Here is a 19,793-nt window from a genome sequence, read left to right as displayed (position 1 = left end):
TGGTTCTCAAGAAGTACATGCAAAAGAAGAGTTGATGTTGGCCACTGGATTCATGTCACTACGAAGAAACTTACGCCCAGTTACTACTATTAATAGAAGATACAGAGGTAGATTGTAGAATGATAGGATCTGGACACAGAAAGTATAGACTTTTGTCAGTTGCGCCTCTCATGTTGCCACTCATTAGTATGGAATCCAAGCCTCAGACCTTAGCTTGCTGCTGAAGTTGCTCCTGTTGTTGTAAATGTGTCAGTTGTATTCAAGAGAACAATAAATAGATACTGTAACCTATTAAAATTGTGGTGAGCGAAGGTCACAATAATGAGAATGCAGAGATGCTTGAGAAACTATTGGGAATATAAGAAATTTATTTTATCAAAATCTTGCTGTTTTGAAAATTGCTTGTGGGTTTCTGAGGAAAAGATTTTCTTTTAGGGCCTATTTGGAACCCACGGGAAAGAAAATTGCTTGTGGGTTTCCAAACATAGCCTTAATTTTTCTTACATTTCACAGATAAATATGGCGAGAGAAACCAACAAGAAGTCAAGCAAAACATGTTTACTAACCAAAAGGAGAACCAAAAAGACTACGAAAAAGTGCTTCATTTACCTCTGATACAAAGAAGGCATGAAATCCATACGGAACTCTATTAGGCAGTTCAACAACTGCAATAGGATCAGGTGACATTGTCTTTGCATTGATCACATTAACTACAGATTTTCTGCAGCAAAATTTTAAGAAAGAACTAAATCAGAAACTTCTACTGAATGTTTGCTTCTGAGATTGTTTTAGATTTTATATCTTGAAGCATGCAGTTCTCTGCACTACGTTTTACTGTGCAAACTTAACCCCTACTACTGTTCACCTCCTATGTTAGTAGATATAAACTAGAAAAGGTTAGTAGATGATGGTTTGAGCTTGATGAGTAAAAGGAGAATGCATACCCTGTGCTCTCGTCATGCACAAAGAAAATAAAGTAACCATCATCCTCTTCAGAACTGACACCAGGCTTGGTTGGAACAAATATTGCTTCTGAACCATATCTCCCAGGTCCTAACTCAAAAATACCATGGACATTTCCTCCAACTTCGAGTTTTGATTTCCCAGCCTCTGGCTCGACATGCAGATCAAACTTGATAATACCTTTCACCTTAGTAATGTTATCGAGTATGGTTCCATAGGCAAAACGTTGTTTCCTGGATTACAGAAGATAGACAAAACGTTGTTTCCTGGATTACAGAAGATAGATAAAAGTGTCAATGAGAACCACTAAAAGAAAACATGAGGAAAAAAATAAGAGAAGCAGAAAGAAATAAATAAAGAAACAAATAACCTAAAAAGACTTAAACACATTGTAATGTAATAAAATAGTGTTTCCAGAAAAGAAATGAGCACAGCTGCCCGGAGGGTTCAGTAACCTAAAGAGAAATATCAACCCAACTCTTAGCACTTAGACACAGTATAATCTATTAGAAGTGATATACTGAGACTAGAAAGTAAATACATGACAAACAGATCAAACCCGGTCAAGCTTCACATAAAGGTAAGCAGAGAAATACCTTCCAGTGTAACTCTCATTGATGCGAGGAAAATCCACAGCAGAAACAGATAATTGCTTCTGTGAAGCAGCACCAGTTTTCATATTGAACCGCATTTCATACCTGAGACCAAGAAAAAAAGGACATTCAAACAAACACAAACAAGAATCAGGAAAAAATTAGGGCTCAAAATAATTTGATTATAGATTGAAAATACATACAACTCATTTTTAAAATTTTCAAGCTTCTCTTTCAAATTCCCACTGACCATATCCAGGTCAGGGTTCTCTAGACGACAAGTGACCAAAACTATTTCATCACCCTCCTCCCAGGCATTGGCTAAGGCCAAAAAAGGAAAACAGTCACAAGACAGAATATGACTTATAAAAAAATTCCATGATATTTGAAGATACCACCAACACTGAAGTGCAAACTGACCATTGTGGAATATGTAACAATTTGGAAGCTCAAACCATCTAATTTCACACTCATCCTTTGCATATCTAGGAAGCACACCAAAACATGCTTTCTTAGTTGTATTGAACGTGAAGATCAGTTTGCCTTTCACCATTTCCTGAAAATAGGCAACATATTAGTAAGCACACATCAACAGCAGCGGCAACAACTACAACATACATAATAGAGTTGCACCGTTACGATACCTTAGGTTGAAAATAGAGTGGTAAATCCATGAAGATGGCATAGTTTTCAGTGATGGCAAAATCATGCATCATGACAGGGTCAGGTATTGTTATTGGTACTGGATCAAGCATGACCCCTTCCTTGGTAATTACTCGATAAGTAACATAAGGAGGTGTGTGTGAATAGCCAAATGTAAACATCTCATCTGCATCTCAACAGGGATTACAGATCAAGATGAAGTAAAGGGATGACATGCCAGACAACCAACTCTACCATTGAAAGACTGATACTTACCAGTATATGGGTCTACCTTTGGGTGAGCTGTGAATGAGTGAGACAATCTTTTATCATAATCTAACATCCCAAGAGTTTGCAGATCTCCGTCTTCTAGAACTTTAACAACATCTGAAGAATACAAGGACCAATAGGAGTTAAATATGAAGGTAAATTCTCTAAAATCCCTTTTTTCCACATCTTAAACTTAAGTCAGAATCAGTCATATATCAAGTTTTTCTTACACTAAGCTAAGACATTTTTCTCTGGAAAGACAAAAGAGAGCATATAATGCTAAATTCAAGGGAAGGAAAATGCAGATCCATTTTGACCATCACTTGAAAAAGAAATTGAAAATGGGACAATATAGAAGGCTTACAAGGTTTATCTGCCTCGGATAGGACCAAAAGTTTACCATGATGATATATGAGAGCAGTATTACCTGCACCCAGTCAAATGTATATAATTTAGTTGCACAGACACTTGTGGAATTTAAGTGAATATATATAGAAAAGCTCTCTAACTGATATAAATTTGTGTAGCAGCCTAATGGTAAGTTTTAAGTGCATGTGCTTAAAATCTTTTTGTGTACTGTCGTGGATTTGCCAGAGGAAATGGTATCCCATTTTCAAGCACCCCACAAGAGGCAAACTGGTGTTACTGCACCAAGTTGCAATATTTCCATGCAGTTATAGTGTTTAAAAATACAAGTATGATGTTTGCTTAAACTCTTCTTCAGTACAGCCGTGGAACCAACCTGTTCCTGTTCCATATGAAACATCAACTATTTTAAGCTTTGCTCGAAGTAGTTGCATGTTAACCATAAATAATCCAAACAGCCCCTTGAGATCTCCAATCTAAAAAAGAGAGAAGAAAACAATGGCTTTAATATCTGAAAAATCAAACTATTAAAGATGAAACAACTTTTCAAGGCTGTAATAATATGAAGGCTGCTTCCAGATTCACGTATCAAAATAATCATTAACAACATTGTTAAATACCTTCATAAATTTTGCTGTGCTAAAAAATTCCTCTTGCTTAAGACGGGAAGTCTTCACATAACGAGAAACATAGGTAGCACTTCCATCTTTAATGCGCAAACCATGAATCATTCTGCAAAATCTCAAGGTATGTTCAAAATCACTCCAATAACAAGTTAAACAAACACAGGTTCCTCCTAACCATCACCACTCCAAAGATCATAACCAACTCATAGGTAAACATAATAACAAAATAGATTAAAAAAAATGCCAAATAATTATATGGTATATATCCAAAGATAAGATCAAAGTATTAGTTCATAATCAAAAGAAACATGAGATGCAAAAATTAAACTGAAAAGTAATTGCATCTAGTAGTTAAAAGTTTCATTGACAAAGATCTTTATGCAGTGAATGTATTCAGCAAGAATAAAAAAATGAGGTTATCAAACAAACTATGCACACTATTCAATGAGATGGAAAGAAGAAAAGTTACACACCCATCTCCATCAAACCTGCACGCAACAAAGGAGTTTGTCAAGAGCTTAGAAAGGAAAACCATGATGAAGGACTACTAGTGTAGAAAAGAAAGGATGAACCAGAAGAGACAGGTGATAAAAGTAATAGAATGAAGGACAACTTATACAGAACATAAATCAAGCCATCTAGGTGCAACAATATCTTCTCTTCTCAAAGCCTTGTCCTAACAATGTTGGAATAGGAAACATGATTACTTTTCATCCATTTGCATCCATTTCATCTATCATAAAAAATCCTTGGCTTGATTATCCTATTTCTAGTACTTTCCCTAAACTTCCACCCTAGTAATTTTTCGCTTCACCTATTATTACCCAGTCTACCAACTGACACTGATAAAACCCTTCTTTGTGGAGCACTATCAGACTTCTCTCGCATTGCAAGATCATCTCAAAATGTCTGTTTTTTACTTGCCATCTACTCTCATAAGCCTAGATCATATCTCGGTATTGTCTAACATGTTCATTTATGACTAAGTCTTTTCTAGTTTTGCCTGAAGTCCATCTCTAGATTCTCATCTCCAAGAATTTGCAACACTCATCATACACATTGTCATTTATCCACACCTTAATATTCTTGCACATCAAGCAGGTCTCACACACCAGCTTTTGTGCACAATTCTTTCCTCCCTCATTGGTTGTGATCAAGCAGATCTGATAAACCAGTTTTCAAGCACAATTCTCTCTCATCCCTTTTTGGTGTGTGTATCAGTGTGCCAAAGGAGTCTTGATAATAACTATCAGACTATTAAGTTCTTAAAAAAACAGCATTTGTTATATGAGTTTTTCTTATGCGTTATTCTATGAACTAATTTTCCTTTCCATGCAATGAATGGACCTAGAAACAGAAGCATTCTCTTTGGTGTGCTTAGGCCTACATCTTCACTGCACTCATAAAGTCTCAAATTTATCAAACATAAATTACAGTTCGTACAGGCAGTCTTAGATCATCTGGAAACTATTTATGCAAATTATTTGAAGTTCAAACATCATATATACATGGTATTTGGTTCAGTAATGCATCTCTTTCCACCTAACTATTGCTCATACCTATTGCATAGAAAATGAAATGCAATGGCACCCAAAAACCAATCTTTTAATCCAACAGTTCCTTTTACTATTGAAGTGATGGACATCTTTCTCGAAAATTTAACCACGTCAACCAACTCAAAGTCTATTACCATCATAAGAAAACAAAAGGATGGCAACTAAATTCTTTTTGTTTTCCTGCAGGTATTAATAAAATTGATCAAAGCAATGTTAATGTAAATATGTATAAGTAAAAGGGCATACTTGTCTTTTTTGGTTTGTCCAAGGGTATAATTGTAATTTCCCCTTTCTCTCTTCCTTTCGAATAGGGTTTCTGATGAACCCGTCGGCTGACTTGTATTTTTAAGATTTTGAGTTGCATAAGGAAAACTCTCTGAAATCAGAGAGATTTACATGGTATCAGAGCAGGAAATCGAGCGATTTTGCCTCGATTTTGCTGTCTAAGGTGATTTGGTTGCTCTCGCACTCAAAATTTTTCTTGTTTTGCTTGGATTGCGCTCGTTCTGCTCGTCTTCCGCTTCGCGCCGCTCGTCTGCTCCTCGTCCAGTTATCTAGGGTACTTGAAGACGTCTCGCCGCCCCGCCAAACCCTTGTCGTTGGTTGCATTGTCGTTTCAGCGCCATCAGAGGTCGGTTCCCCTCTTTTTCTCGGTTCTTTGTGGTTGTGTTACTCTGTTTCGTCGATTTCTGGTGCTCATGGTGCGGTGAGCGTGGATTTCTGCATTACGGGCTCATGAAACTCTAAGATTTCTGCAGTAGACTTACCGTTGAAGGTTATTGAGTTTGAGGGTTCGGAGTGGGATTCGGCAGTAACTTTGTGTGGCTGTTTGACGTTCTCATGCTTCTGTTTTTTGTTTGAGAAAGTGTGATTTCGATTTGTGTTGTGAGCGAGGTTGATTAGAGTGGCTGGATTAAGAATTGGCTTCGGTCTTGTCACTGTCTGCTCGTGAATCCTGACTGGTGCAACCATCTTCTGTTGCTTGTGGCGCTTTTGCTATTGGACTTACAGTTCTATGAATTCAATTAGCCATGATCTGAAGGTTATCTTTGTCCGGTTAAATGGGAGTAATTACTCCCTTTGGAAGTTTGTGATGCGAAATTTTTTAATTGGAAAGGACTTGTGGGATTACATTGATGGACTAATCACTGCTCCAGAACTTACATCCACTGATTTCATCAAAGAAAATAAGAAGTGGTTGACTGATAATGCAAAAATCATCACTTGGATTAACAACTCAGTGGATCCGTCTATCAGTTTGCAACTTTTGAAGTATGAGACTGCAAAAGAAATATGGGACTACTTGGAAACTCTGTATGAACAGACAAACTTTGCCAAAAGGTATCAAATTGAGACAGAACTGTGGTTTGCTAAGCAAGGTGATCGTACAATTCAAGAATTCTACTCGTTTATGACACTCTGTGGGATCAACTATATATGATGGATCCACCCTCCTTTCAGAAGCTCCTTGAATATACCAGAGCATGTGATGATCGCAAGCTTACCGATTTTCTTATGGCTCTTCGCAGTGATTTTGAACTGATAAGAGGATCTATGATCCATAGAGCTCCACTACCCACCTTATCTGCAGCTGTATCTGAATTGTTGGCTAAAGAAACACGATTGAGGTCTTTGGGTGGGCTTTCTTCTAGTAAGACATCATTGCCTGATAAGTCCCAGGTACTTGTTTCCGACACCCACCCTCATGCTCCTCAACCATCAGGGGGCATACTTGGTTCTGGAACACACTCTCATACTCATCAGTCATCCGGGAAGCCAAAAATACCAGTTCCACAAGATGAATGTTCCTACTATCATGGTAAAGGTCATTGGAAACACCAGTGCCCCTCATTACAAAGCAACACTAAAGATCAAGGTAATTTCAAACCTCCACAACATCATGCCTCCAGTCGTCAACATCAAGGCCACTTCAAATCTGCACCACATCATACCTTTAGTCGTCCACCACATAGAGGTTTTCGTCCATCTGCTGCCATTGGATGGTTGGATTGTTCAGAGGCACCTCCTGCACCAGCTCCCCCCAGCAGTGATTCTACGCCTGATCTCTCATCATTAGTTGCCGAGCTCACTCGCATTCTTGGCAAGTCGTCTGCTCCCAATACTCAATTTGCATCCCATGCAGGTATGTCTTGTTTGGCTGCCTCCAGCGACACTCACAAATGGATCTTAGATTCTGGAGCCACACACCAATATGACCCCCCACTTGTCTCTTTTACATGATTGTGTTAAGCCTTCTCACCCAGTTAACATCCAAGCTGCTAATGGCTCTCCCATGCCACTAGCCTCGGTTGGAACTGTCACTCACCCTACTTGGTCATTGTCTGATGTTTTTTATGTTCCCCATCTCGTTGTTAACCTTCTTTCCATTGGCAAACTTACTGATTTAGGTCTTACCATTTCCTTTGCTTCTGATCATTGTCTTATACAGGATCGCAAGTCCGGGAGGCAGATTGGGATAGGCCATAGAGAAGGTGGTCTTTACTTGCTTGATGACTTAAAATTGCCAGTATCTCTGCAGGTGTCTAGTTTATCAGTTCAATCCATGTTGCAAGATTTACTTTCTGTAAATAATCCTTTTTACTTATGGCATACTCGTTTAGGACATGTTTCTGCTTCTTGTTTACAGTTTATGATCACACACAACATGTTGGATTCTACTATTAAATCTTCCCCTCTTAGTGATTGTGTTGGTTGTCATCTTGGCAAACAATGTCATTTACCTTTTACATTAAGTCACTCAGTCACTTCTTCTCCTTTTGATCTTGTTCACTCTGATGTTTGGGGCCCTGCACCTATATCCACTAAAGGTGGGGCTCGCTTTTATGCATTGCTTATCGATGATTTCACTCGTTTCTCTTGGATATTTCTTATGCATCGAAAATCAGATTTTTATTCTATTTATGTTCAATTTTGTGCTATGGTGCGAACCCATTTTTCCACTTACATTAAATTTTTTCACTCTGATTCGGGTGGTGAATATATGTCATCTTTATTGAATGATTTTCTGAAGTCTGAGGGCACTATTCATCAGTTGTCTTGTCCTTACACCCCTCAGTAGAATGGTGTTGCAAAACGTAAACATCATCATCTTGTTGAAACCGCTCGCTCCTTACTGCTCCATGCCTCTGTCCCTCCTGAATTTTGGAGGGAAGCCCTTCATACTGCCACTTATTTGATTAATCGTATTCCTTCATTTGTTTCTAGCAGTATCTCCCCTTGTGTCTTTGGCTGTGCATGCTTTGTCTTATTACCCCCTTCCTATCGCACTAAATTATCTACCAAATCTGCTTTATGTGTGTTTCTTGGTTATAGATTTGGTCAAAAAGGATACCGATGTTACCATCCAGAGTCAGGTAAACTTTTTGTTTCTCGCAATGTTAAGTTCTTGGAGCAGTTTTGTTACTTTCGGATTCCCTTGTCTACTCCTGGTTTGCATGATACAGAATTGTTACACATTGATCCCTTTGTTTCTGATGAGCCCCATGATGACCAGTTAATCACTCACCATCCGTCCCCTGATTCACCCCTCCGTCCGGAGGCTTCCTCTAGTCTGCCTTCACAACAGTCACATACAGGTACTGACTCACGTTCTCCCATGGCACCTCTCCCTCTCGACTCTCTGGACTCTGGTGATCCGCATCTTGCCACCCCTTGCGTCTCCACTCGTGTCCGCCGTCCCCCTCAGAGGAATAGTCCATCTTCATATTTGTTCTCTTCTCCCTATTTGACCTTTTTGTCCAAGATTCATTCTTTTGTTGAGCCTAAGTCATACAAGGAAGCTGCATCCGATGCAAATTGGCGCCAAGCCATTAATGATGAGCTCACTGCCTTGCACCAAACAGGTACCTGGGAGTTAGTTCCACTTCCTCCAGGTAAACATGCTATTGGTTGTAAATGGATTTTCAAAGTCAAAACTCAATCTGATGGTACACTTGAGCAATACAAAGCTCGGTTAGTTGCTAAAGGGTTCTCACAAACTGAAGGCCTTGATTATGATGAGACTTTTGCTCCTGTTGCTCAAATGAAGACCATTCGTACCTTGATCTCTATTGCAGTAGTTCACAGATGGCATCTTCATCAATTGGATGTTAAAAATGCCTTTTTAAATGGTGATTTGACCAAGGAGGTATATATGCGGCCACCACCAGGCCTTTCTCATCCTGCTGGTTACGTTTGTCATCTTTGACGCGCTTTATATGGTCTCAAACAGGCTCCTCGCGCTTGGTTTGCGAAGTTTAGTTCCTCCTTGATTCGTCTCGGCTTTGTTGGTTCCAACTATGATTCTGCCATGTTCATTCGTAAAACTGTTGTAGGGCATATTGTGGTCCTTCTATATGTTAATGATATGATTGTGACTGGTACTGATGAAGATGGCACTGCAGACCTTAAACAACAACTTCATTCTCTTTTTGAAATGAAAGATCTTGGCTATTTACGGTATTTTTTGGGTATTGAAGTTGCCTATTCTCCTGAAGGTTATATTTTGTCTCAGTCAAAGTACATCTTTGAAGTGATCAGTCGCGCAGGATTGACAGATGATAAGATTATCGACTCTCCCATTGAACTCAATCATCGCCTTGGCCCTACAAATGGTGACTTGTTGTCAGAAGTTACCCGATACAGAGAGGTCGTTGGGTCCCTGGTTTACTTGACGGTCACCCGTCCTGATATTACCTATGCTGTTCATGTGGTTAGTCAGTTTGCTTCCGCCCCTCGTACCACTCATTGGACAGTCGTTCTCTACATCTTACGTTACTTACGTGACATTGTGCATCATGGCTTACTTTTGTCCTCCACCTCTGATTTGGTTCTCACTGGTTATTCTGATGCTGACTGGGCTGGTGATCCGACAGATCGAAAATCGACTATTGGGTATTGTATCTTCCTTGGCAATTCTTTGGTGGCTTGGAAGAGTAAGAAACAATCCGTTGTCTCTCGCTCTTCTGCCGAGGCAGAATATCGGGCTATGGCATCCACTGCTGCTGAGTTAATTTGGTTTCGCCGCTTACTTGAAGAACTTGGCTTTCCTCAACTGTCTGTTATCCCTATGTTTTGTGATAATCAAAGTGCCATTCAGATTGCCAAGAATCTTGTTTTTCATGAGCGTACGAAGCACATTGAGATTGATTGTCATTTTGTGCGGCATCACTACTTACAAGGCTCTCTCACCTTGCCCCATGTTTCCTCCACATCTCAACTTGTTGATGTCTTCACCAAATCGCATACAGCTCCTCGTTTTCATCATCTCATCAGCAAACTTATGGTCCTTGAACCTTCATAAGTTTGAGGGGGGGTGTTAATGTAAATATGTATATGTAAAAGGGCATACTTGTCTTTTTTGGTTTGTCCAAGGGTATAATTGTAATTTCCCCTTTCTCTCTTCCTTTCGAATAGGGTTTCTGATGAACCCGTCGGCTGACTTGTATTTTTGAGATTCTGAGTTGCATAAGGAAAACTCTCTGAAATCAGAGAGATTTACAAGCAAGACATACAAGATTCTAGTAAAATACATAAAAATGATTTCCCACCCAAGCGGGGAAAGTAGCCAGTGGGAGTGTCACTCAAAGTCCTGGGGAGGAGCACAACATGGGCACCCCATCTGTGCTCTGCAGTGAAATGTTGGATTTTATGCATACACTTATTTATATGTGTGGTTTTGTGTTGTCATCATAGAATAATTAAGAAGGATAAGTACCAGTGATATCCAGCCACAGGAGCAAATTTTGGATTAGGACCAACTCTAACAAATTCCCCATTTAAGCACTCCTGTTCAGCAGAAGAATTTATATGACTTAGCCATACAAATATAAATGTTTCAACTTAAAGTTATTAATCATAACTCTAAACCGAAACCAACAAGCTCAAAGGCAATTTTTTTTAAGTATGACCGGAATTCTTATATTGCTCAATGGCAATATAAATGTTTCAAAACAGTTATTTTGAGGGTGATGGTACAATTCTTACAACAAAAGATGTCTGCAATATGATTCCAATCTCTAGCCTTTGGAGCTAGAATCCAACAATCATTAGGTAAACAATCTATGGTAGTTAAGTATTAGTTTGCATCCCTAGACAATTAACTTGCATGATTCCAGAACTGTGGGCATGACATTCTTACTTGGGACAACTTATGTCAATGCCTCCATCGACTCCTCTCAGAGATATAGCAAATGTTTTAAGTCATAACACTAAAATTTACTAATACGGACATATTAGTTGCAAAATGTAGATAGTCAAAATCGATCAGTCCATAAATATTCATCCCATATATGCAGCAAGATAAACTCCAAATCTTCATTATTATTTTCTTATTGTTATATGTTGAAGATCAGATATAGAAAAATCTTACATGACTCTCGCAATAAAAAGTCTTACAAAACTAGAATTATTATGGAAGGAGGTCTCACATAATAGTTTTAGTTAAAATGTGTTTTAGTTATGTTAGTCTTTTATTTATGTTCAGTTGTTTAATTATGTTAGGACTTATCTTTAAATGTTAGACTTTGGGTGTAATTGGGACAATGGTAGTTTAATTGTAATTGGATTTTACTTTTGTTTTCTCTATTATAAATAGAGGGTCATATACTCAAACTACATCACGTGAAGTTTTTTCTCTTTTCCATAAATTCAACAGGGTATCAGAGTAGGTTTTGTGAGTTGACCTGGTCAACCCACAAAGATAATGTGATTATTTTTTTAATCCATCAAATTCATTGACTTGTTGTAATTTGAATACATGAGCCTATATTTATAATAGAGGAAACAGGTAGAATCCAATTATAATTAAACTATCCTTGTCCCAGTTACAATCCAAGTTAAACACTAAAAGATAAGTCCTAAAATAATTGAACAACTGAATATAGATAGAAGACTAACATAGGTAAAACACTTTAACTGAGACTCTTATACGAGACCTCCTCGAGTGAGACTCCTGTAAGACTCCACCAACTTTAAAAAACTTCTTACTGTGAGAATCACGTAAGACTCTTCCATATTGCTCTTCAACAAAAACCAAACAAACATTGTTTCAAAGAAAAGAGAAATTATGAACTTAGAAAACCTTTGAAAGTCATCCAAGCTCATCCGCAACTACTCTTAAAATCATAACTACGAAAAATTAAATCAAATTAACAAAAAAAATGGAGAACTGAGAAAATAAAATACAGCAGCTAACCCAGCCGCTAGTGTACAACAGGAGGCTTCAGAAGTATAATTCACAAACTGCGCTCAAATATTCCAAATCTCATTCACTTCGTAATCCATATACACCAGAAGATCAAACCAAACACGGAAGTGAAGTCGGTGTGTTTTCTTATCGGTAGAGTCCCTTTAACGGGGAGATTCTTGCAAGGAGGCGTCTCTTCCTTTACCGGAGTAAAATTCCCAGACAAGTAATGGTGAGGCTTAGAGGAATCGTACGTGGCCCTCACAATCAACTTCTCCAACAAATCCACAAACTTGGAAGCCAATCCCTTGCTCGGCTTAGGATTCACTGAAATCACATCACCTCCCCTGCTCTTGCCATTAACGATCACTTCCTCTTTCTCCATCGTCCCTCCGTCCGCCAATGGAATCTGCTACTGTCGCCTCGTTAATGGCCACAGGGACGACTGAGTAGGGACAAGGACAATGCGCCACTCCAGTCGGGATGATCGGGCTGTAGCACGGAGGACGGCAAGTGCGCCGTATCAAATTTTGTCAACGGGATAAAACTAGAAATCTCAACGGACAGACGAGAATGCCATTGGATGAAGCACGAAGAAACAAACAAAAAATGGCATCAGAACCAGAAGTGGACCAAGTGGCCACAGAAGCTACCACGTTTCACCACAGACAATCCAATGAAATGACAAAAGGAACCCTCAAGAGACCGGGTGTCAAGCTTCTGAATCAAATCCGGCACGAAGTCACGGTTGGTCAAGTCCTACAAGGAAAATCAGGCCTGACGAGTTGTCTGATTTACTGAAGAGAGAGATTATCAAAAGAAAACATTCCATTGAATCGACTCTTCTTCATGGCTTTTTGAGATTTCTCGGCCACGTTTGAATTTAGATAGACCAGTACAAATTCACAAAGAGTCCGTCAGGACAAGTACATGTACGTGGATTGCACGCAATCGCAATATTTCAATCGTGACGCCGATCTCTCAAACGGAAAAATCATAGCTGATGAATGACATTAGTGCCGCACCGCTCTTGCTGCTTAGTGGCGAGCTCATTCAACTGTTCATAGCAACCGACCGAAGGAGCGAAAGTTCCAGCAGTTCGTCTGCGCAACTTCGGACATTAGCCAACTTTGATTACATCAACACAAAAACGACTTTTCTTCCGAGTGTTGGTTACCTGCCGGAACTCTTTTTGTTGGCAATTTGGTGATCTGAGTTTCTGTGATGCGGGACGTGTCCTTCTTCTTCCATAAGGACGACCGGTCTTTGCTGACCTCTCCCGGCAAGAGCTCCTGCTAAATATTGCCAAACTGACATGACGTCTGACAACAAGCTCACCCTCTAACGTGGCTTTCATAGATGTATCTCTTGGGTTGATCTTTGTTTCTCAGTCACTTGTCCTGAGATTTTCTATCACCGCCACCCCACAAACTGTTATGCTTTGTCTCCATTTGCTTCTTCATTGCTTTAGCAGATTTTTTAACCATTGCCAGCTGAATAAGGTTGTTCTTAATTCGAGCAAGGGTCTTTGTGCTCTTTGTCTAATCAAGAGTAGGGTCTGAACGAAACTTCCTCCATGCATCATTAGTAGATTGCCGCCTATCCTCAGAAAAAGTATCAGTACCAATGATTTGTTTAAAGATGTTGATCTATCCAAGTTTACCTCGGTTCCATCTTTGAGTGGAGCTCTAGCTCCTTGAATTCAAACGAGCTACCTTTACCCTCCTCAAATCTGGAACTATATATGGAGGACGAGGCCGGCTTGCACTTGCAACTGCTTAATGAAATGACCACTCTTGTCCTCGAAGTTCTGTACCTCGATGACTACTCCAACCTAATGCTTTTTAGCAACTTATAGCCATCGCAAGATCTGCTATTGCTCCTTCTCTCGTAGTGGAGGAACTCTACCAAATTTAAAGCCCCTTCAGAAGAAGACTTATGATCCAGTCGACTCTCCTTTTCCTTTTAACGTTGATAAGTCGAGTCAACTCGATTGTGGTATTTCTGTTGAAAAACCCATCCAATGTATATGGAATGCTACAAAAAGTTTGAGATTCAAAATCGAGCAAAGGTTGCCCATTGATCATCACGCTCTAATACCACATGTTGGAAAATAAAATAAACATAGATTAGGGAGAAAGAAATTTTCCAATATTCGAATGCACCTATGCTTTAAAAAATATTTATATGGTACAACCACCAGACTTTGTTGACTCACAACATCATCCTATGTCTGCAAACTTTCAGATAACCCAAAAGACCGGTCTTTGATACCATGTCAAATGTTTATCTAATACAACTTAAAAAACCGGTCTGTTAGATACAGAAAACATAACACTTAACCAAAATGGACGGAACCACTCTGACATACACAACTAAGATGGTAGGTTGAATCAAAGATGAGATAGCCGAGAAACCAAACATCTTTCCTTTTGCTCTACTTCTACACTGACTCTAGTCTTTATGATTTGTTTCTTGCTTTCCCATGTAATCAAGTTCCTTGCACCAAGGTTCTCCTAATTGTGTTTTTGAGATAAACAACATCTTTCATATGATATATCCACTTAGATATCCAATTCGTCTGTGGTTCATTGTCTTGTTTTCAGCCAAATTCAAGGCCACATCTGATAGATGGGTCAACGTATCTTCATGTGGAGATGACATGCTTCAGTTTCGTAGATGCCTTGCTGCGTCCTTCTTCTTGAATGCAGCATTGAAGCAGCCTGATGGATCATACAGGTTTGAAACTTCAGAAAGATGGATTACCTTTCTTCCTTTTTGAAGTTCTCATCATGATAATGATCACAATCTTTTTTTTCTTTTCCTTTTTCTATTGTTGGTAGGGAATCTTTATGTTTCTCAAAAAAAAATAAAAAAATGGATGTACATGCATCATAATACATTGGCATGCATAAAAGCATGGCTCAATTCCTTCTAACATTGAACAAATGATCATCAAATAGAAAATATTCTTACATAATATACCAAGGAGAGAACTTAAAACATTCTCTTACATGACATAGTAAGAAGAGGCAATTTAAAAAAAAAACATAGAAAAAAAAAGAATTTAATGATAGATGTTGGAGGGTAAAGAAAAGTCCACAACTGCTATAGTTTGTGTATGTTCTGCATGTTTGAGGCTAGTTGTCTGAGAGTGAGAGTTGTTGTCTATGGGAGAATTGTCACTCATTGATATGATCTTGAAAAGATCCTATGTTTATTAGTTAGAAAGAAGCCTCCTATCTTCGGTTAGTCATTTTGAGATGAGTCAACACCACTTAACATGGTATTGAAGCCAACTCAAGCAATTGTTTGTGTTCATTGTGGCTTTTGTTATTGTTCTCAATGGTGTATGTGTATGTTCTCAATGTCCTGATTTGGGTTGTTAGTTTCGCTTTGGATGAAAGGGGAAGTATTGACAAGAGAAAAGAATTTAATAATAGATGAGATGGGTAAAAGAAAGTCCAATCTTTAGTTGTAAATGTCTCAAACTAGTTGTTTCAGAGTGAAGAGTTATAGAAAAAAAAAGAGACGAATTGATGTTAACTGGACCGCTTGATGTGGCAACTCGCATATCTTATCCAATATTTTTATTCCCAGCTGCTCTTGTGTGCTTATAGTACAAATGCAGCACTACATATTTTCACAGTATTTTCCTCACCTGTTGTAAAAGGGCAGAGGAAGCTTGTTTTTAATGGTACCTTAGAGGAGAAATGCAACAGGAATCAGCAATTGCTTCGGCTATTTTCTGCATGAAAAACAATTAATTCAAGAGATGAATCCAAAGGGAAAGCACAATCATGAGAAAGGGGAGGTGTGCCAAATGCTGCCACATTTGGGGGGGGTGTTAGAGTTTCCTTGAACTTCAAGCATCCCATCTATGGAAGATTTTATGATCATGTAACAATGCATGAATGTAGCTATCATGGAATCAAAGATGCTAAGAGATGCTGGACAACAAGAGACCCTCCAGTGTTTTCTCCAAAATGGTAAAAATTTAATGAGGACAAGTTAAAATATTCATTCATAAGTTGGGGCAAAGTTTGCCGAAAGGTGGGTTGGGTATTTGTCCCTATACAGCTTGTGAGCAGTTTTTATTTTTATTTTTTATATTGCTATGGAGATTGATGCCAAGACACATGCATTGTAGAGAAAGGTGATTTACTGCTAGTATTCTTATGTGGGGCCTTTATGGCTGCCTCCTGATTCTAATTTTTGCCATTACTTGTATCTTTGGAAGGGTATTTACCGTTTGAAAGGGAAAATTGTAAGCAGCCTTCAAATTGGAAATTTCACTTGTCATCAAGAATACTGTTGTTACATAACTGAGTAAATGAAATACTTGCATCATCATCATCATCATCTTTATATTATTCTCTTTTTCCTTCTTCTGCTTCTTTAAAGTGTATGATACCAGGATCGGTGATGCTAAGTGTCACTCTTGTTGATGCTTTCTTATTTTATTACCCACTGCCTTGTAGAAGTTGAACTGCGATACATTTAGGTAATTGCTTTTGATAATTTTCCAGGTCTTCACTAATAGTGGAAGGTAGTTCATCAGTAACCACTAGCTACAGTATCAAGGAGCCATATATTGAAAGAGGCCTACCGAGAAGGTACATGGGATGGGTTTCACTCACTAATGCCTTTGTTTTTTGGATGCTTACTCTTCCTCATGCACCAAACTAGTTTGCTCTAGTTTTTGCCTCTCTATTGTAGCTTCTTTCTTTTCTCATCTCTTTATTGCTTTTTTCTGCATGTCCTGTATCAAATTTCTCTTTCTCAGTGGGTTTTCTTTCTTGAAATAGCCAAAAAGGAAAAAGAGAGGTTCCAGTTCTGCATTAGTTTGTTCTTCCTCTGGAACACAACCAGGTGAGAAGTCGGAGAAGATAAAACTTTAAACAGATCATGAATATGACAGGCAAAAGAGTTTCACGACCATGCTAATAAAAATATAATCAAGGTTTGAAACATGATGTAAAAGAGAAAAGAGGAGTGGCAGAAATGGAAAAAAAGGATAGGAATACTACTGAATCAAAATAAAATATAGCAGCATTAGTTTGAACCACAAGTAGTGATAATAGGAAATAAAGCAGCACTATAGTCTCATTAGTAGTCTTCATAGTTGAAAAAGTATTAAAAGATAATTATCCTGATTTTTCAAAAAAAAAAAAAATCTTGTAAACCATGTTATATAAAAGAACCAAAGAATTCAGTATAAAGGATTTTGATCGAATTCCACCTTTTTGAGGAAAGACGATTTTATTGAAAAACACATATTACAAAAACTCAAGAGAGCAAACCCCTAACAATTAGAGATTAGAAGGAAACTCCTTACTTAACAAGAGCATTAGTGGATCTTAGAATGTAAGACCATGTACAATCAAAGCAGGAGATAATATTTATAATCTAAAAAATACATCCTAATGGTGCCCTAGGGGGACTGGTAGAAGAATGAGTACACCGATCAATCACCACGGTAGAGTCTCCTTCAATGTGGAGAGGATCGCTCGTTTTATTTCTTGGTGTTGAGTCTCTCTCACTTCCACCCCTTGTGTGGCCATCAAAGCTCTATTTCATTCATTCTGATCATAAGAAATCTCCTTCAACCAATCTATCTTCATCACTCCAAAGGTTTTATACACTTAAAAAACTCCACTCCTCCCAACTTGCTTTGTTGTTATTGTCCTTTGTCAGTATTGTGATTATACTACTTTTTTACGAACTCAACAAACCTTAATGACACTTTTCCTTTAAGCTATGATTCCTTACAAATCCATTTGCATCTGGCCAAAGTCATACATTCTTTGTCATGGCTAGAGTAAAAAAACGTCAAAGAAGCTTGACCACCTACGTATAGAATAACAAAGCTGGAACAAATCATGACCAAAAAGAGGTGGGCTAAGACAAATTTTGAGTTGCTAATCTATATTATTAAGAGAGAAAAACACTTGAAAGTTAGGTGTGTCATATTTAATCTTTTGTCACTTGAAATGGGCACAACAGTAATACGAATTATAATACAGTGGAAGGCAAAGGTAGATGATACGAATAAATACTAAAAAGACTTGTATTTGATGGTCGATCCTTTGTTCCTTCTTCTACATCATAATCCAGCTCGCCAGTCTCCGTTAACGAATGGATGTTCCACGCCATCATTTTTATCTTGATCCTCAACTCCTTTCTCTCTCAACACTATGAGAAAATGGCGAGCATCACCATTACGCGGCTCATCCACAACTCATTCATTATTCCACTTCTACTCAAGCTCTACACAAGTCATTAAAGCAGCACTAACACTTTCTCAATCCCAGGAGCATCACAGAAAGAAATTCCTTCTTCAATGACGACCTATCTGTGAGATGCAAGGGAGGGGACACGTCTCTCACCAAATGGCTGGTCCGAATAAAGGTCTTCCATCGGTGAGCCACCCCATCGGCTGAGTGAATCAGTGAATGCTTCACCAATAGGACGGGTTTGGGCCTTTACGCAAGCAGCTACTCGACGTCAATTGTTTTCCCACAAGAGAGTGAGACATTGGGAAGGTAGAAACGGGTGTCGGGGTAATAGCGTGGTTCAACTAAACCTCACCCACAAAAGTAAAGCGTTCGTACAAACAAGAGAGAAAGACGAAGGTGAGTAATAGATGGCTCCGATCTGAAATCTTAAATGACACCTGCTGCTCCTCCGCAGCATTGCTGACAGATACAGAATAAATGAATAAACCAAAAAGGGAAAGACAGAAAAAAGCGATTCGTTCGGGGCATTGACGTAAGATGCGCACCCACCCACCAACACCCATACCATAAGCAGGAAGAGCGCTCTCGCTTTACAACAAACCCAACTGCTTCCCCAGTCGCCATCCACTCCTTCCACCCTGCAACGCCCCACCACCACCCAGTCTCGAGCTTTTTTCCTTGTTAAAAGCATCCTTTCGGGGGTGGAAGGATGTGCCATCTTTGATTCTTTAGTGAGGCATGGGCACATCATTCAATTGCGTTTAATTATAAAGCTTGCCCATCTCAAAATGATATGATATGCGATCGCCACGGGATTCGCACCCAAATCCAACTCAATTTATAAGAAGTTATCCATGTGCTTTATAAAGTGGAGCATTGCCTTTTAATGAAGCCAACCAGTCTGATTAAATACCAACCTTTCCGCCTGGCCTCCAATTAACCCAGATGTTGGGACCATAAGAGGTACGAGACTCACGGCCTCATCCTCTTCGGTGAAGCACGACGCACAGAGCGGCCTCCGGGCTACCCAGACATTTAGATAAGAAGGGATTGTGACATAGGCAGGCCTAAGCAAACACCACAAGCAAGAAAACAGTCATGATGATTATAAATAGTCGGGGATAATAAAAGAAAATTATCAACTCCTAATTTCTTATCTCATTTGTTACATCAAAGAAGGAAATCCATCGCCTGCTCACCCTCCCCCCCTCTAAATGTATCAAAAGCAGGCATTAATAATTCAAACCCAATAAGGGACACGTCAGTAACATGTCAACGCACAAAATTAATCGACATCCCCTTCCATGTACCATACCAGAAAGACAATTCTCAGTAATCATGTCCATCCCCCC

General features: G+C 38.9%; 1 protein-coding gene across 2 annotated transcripts; it reads right to left on the bottom strand.

The window, feature by feature from the left end:
- Nucleotides 1–145: 145 nt before the first annotated feature.
- On the bottom strand, nt 146–19,790 carry LOC137940023 (carotenoid 9,10(9',10')-cleavage dioxygenase-like). 2 transcript variants are annotated; one of them, XM_068784921.1, is made up of 13 exons: nt 19,359–19,790; nt 3,934–3,948; nt 3,455–3,566; nt 3,211–3,310; nt 2,833–2,895; nt 2,475–2,585; nt 2,201–2,385; nt 1,977–2,112; nt 1,760–1,877; nt 1,560–1,661; nt 945–1,196; nt 610–721; nt 146–232 (listed from the first exon to the last, which is right to left on the bottom strand). In XM_068784921.1, exons 1-13 carry the CDS (start codon nt 19,397–19,399, stop codon nt 203–205), a joined length of 1,377 nt encoding a protein of 458 aa, XP_068641022.1. In that variant the 5' UTR covers nt 19,400–19,790; the 3' UTR covers nt 146–202. The 2 variants fall into 2 exon arrangements, with proteins under 2 accessions (XP_068641022.1, XP_068641023.1); XM_068784922.1 differs by lacking the exon at nt 3,934–3,948.
- Nucleotides 19,791–19,793: the final 3 nt, after the last annotated feature.

The sequence above is a fragment of the Aristolochia californica genome, unplaced genomic scaffold, assembly GCF_029961685.1.
Source record: "Aristolochia californica isolate CCGP_79_NKW_82.1479 unplaced genomic scaffold, dmAriCali1.0.hap1 SCAF_9, whole genome shotgun sequence".
NCBI lineage: Eukaryota > Viridiplantae > Streptophyta > Magnoliopsida > Piperales > Aristolochiaceae > Aristolochia > Aristolochia californica.
Note: the sequence above shows the minus strand (reverse complement) of the source record. Positions and strands in the feature narration are given on the sequence as shown.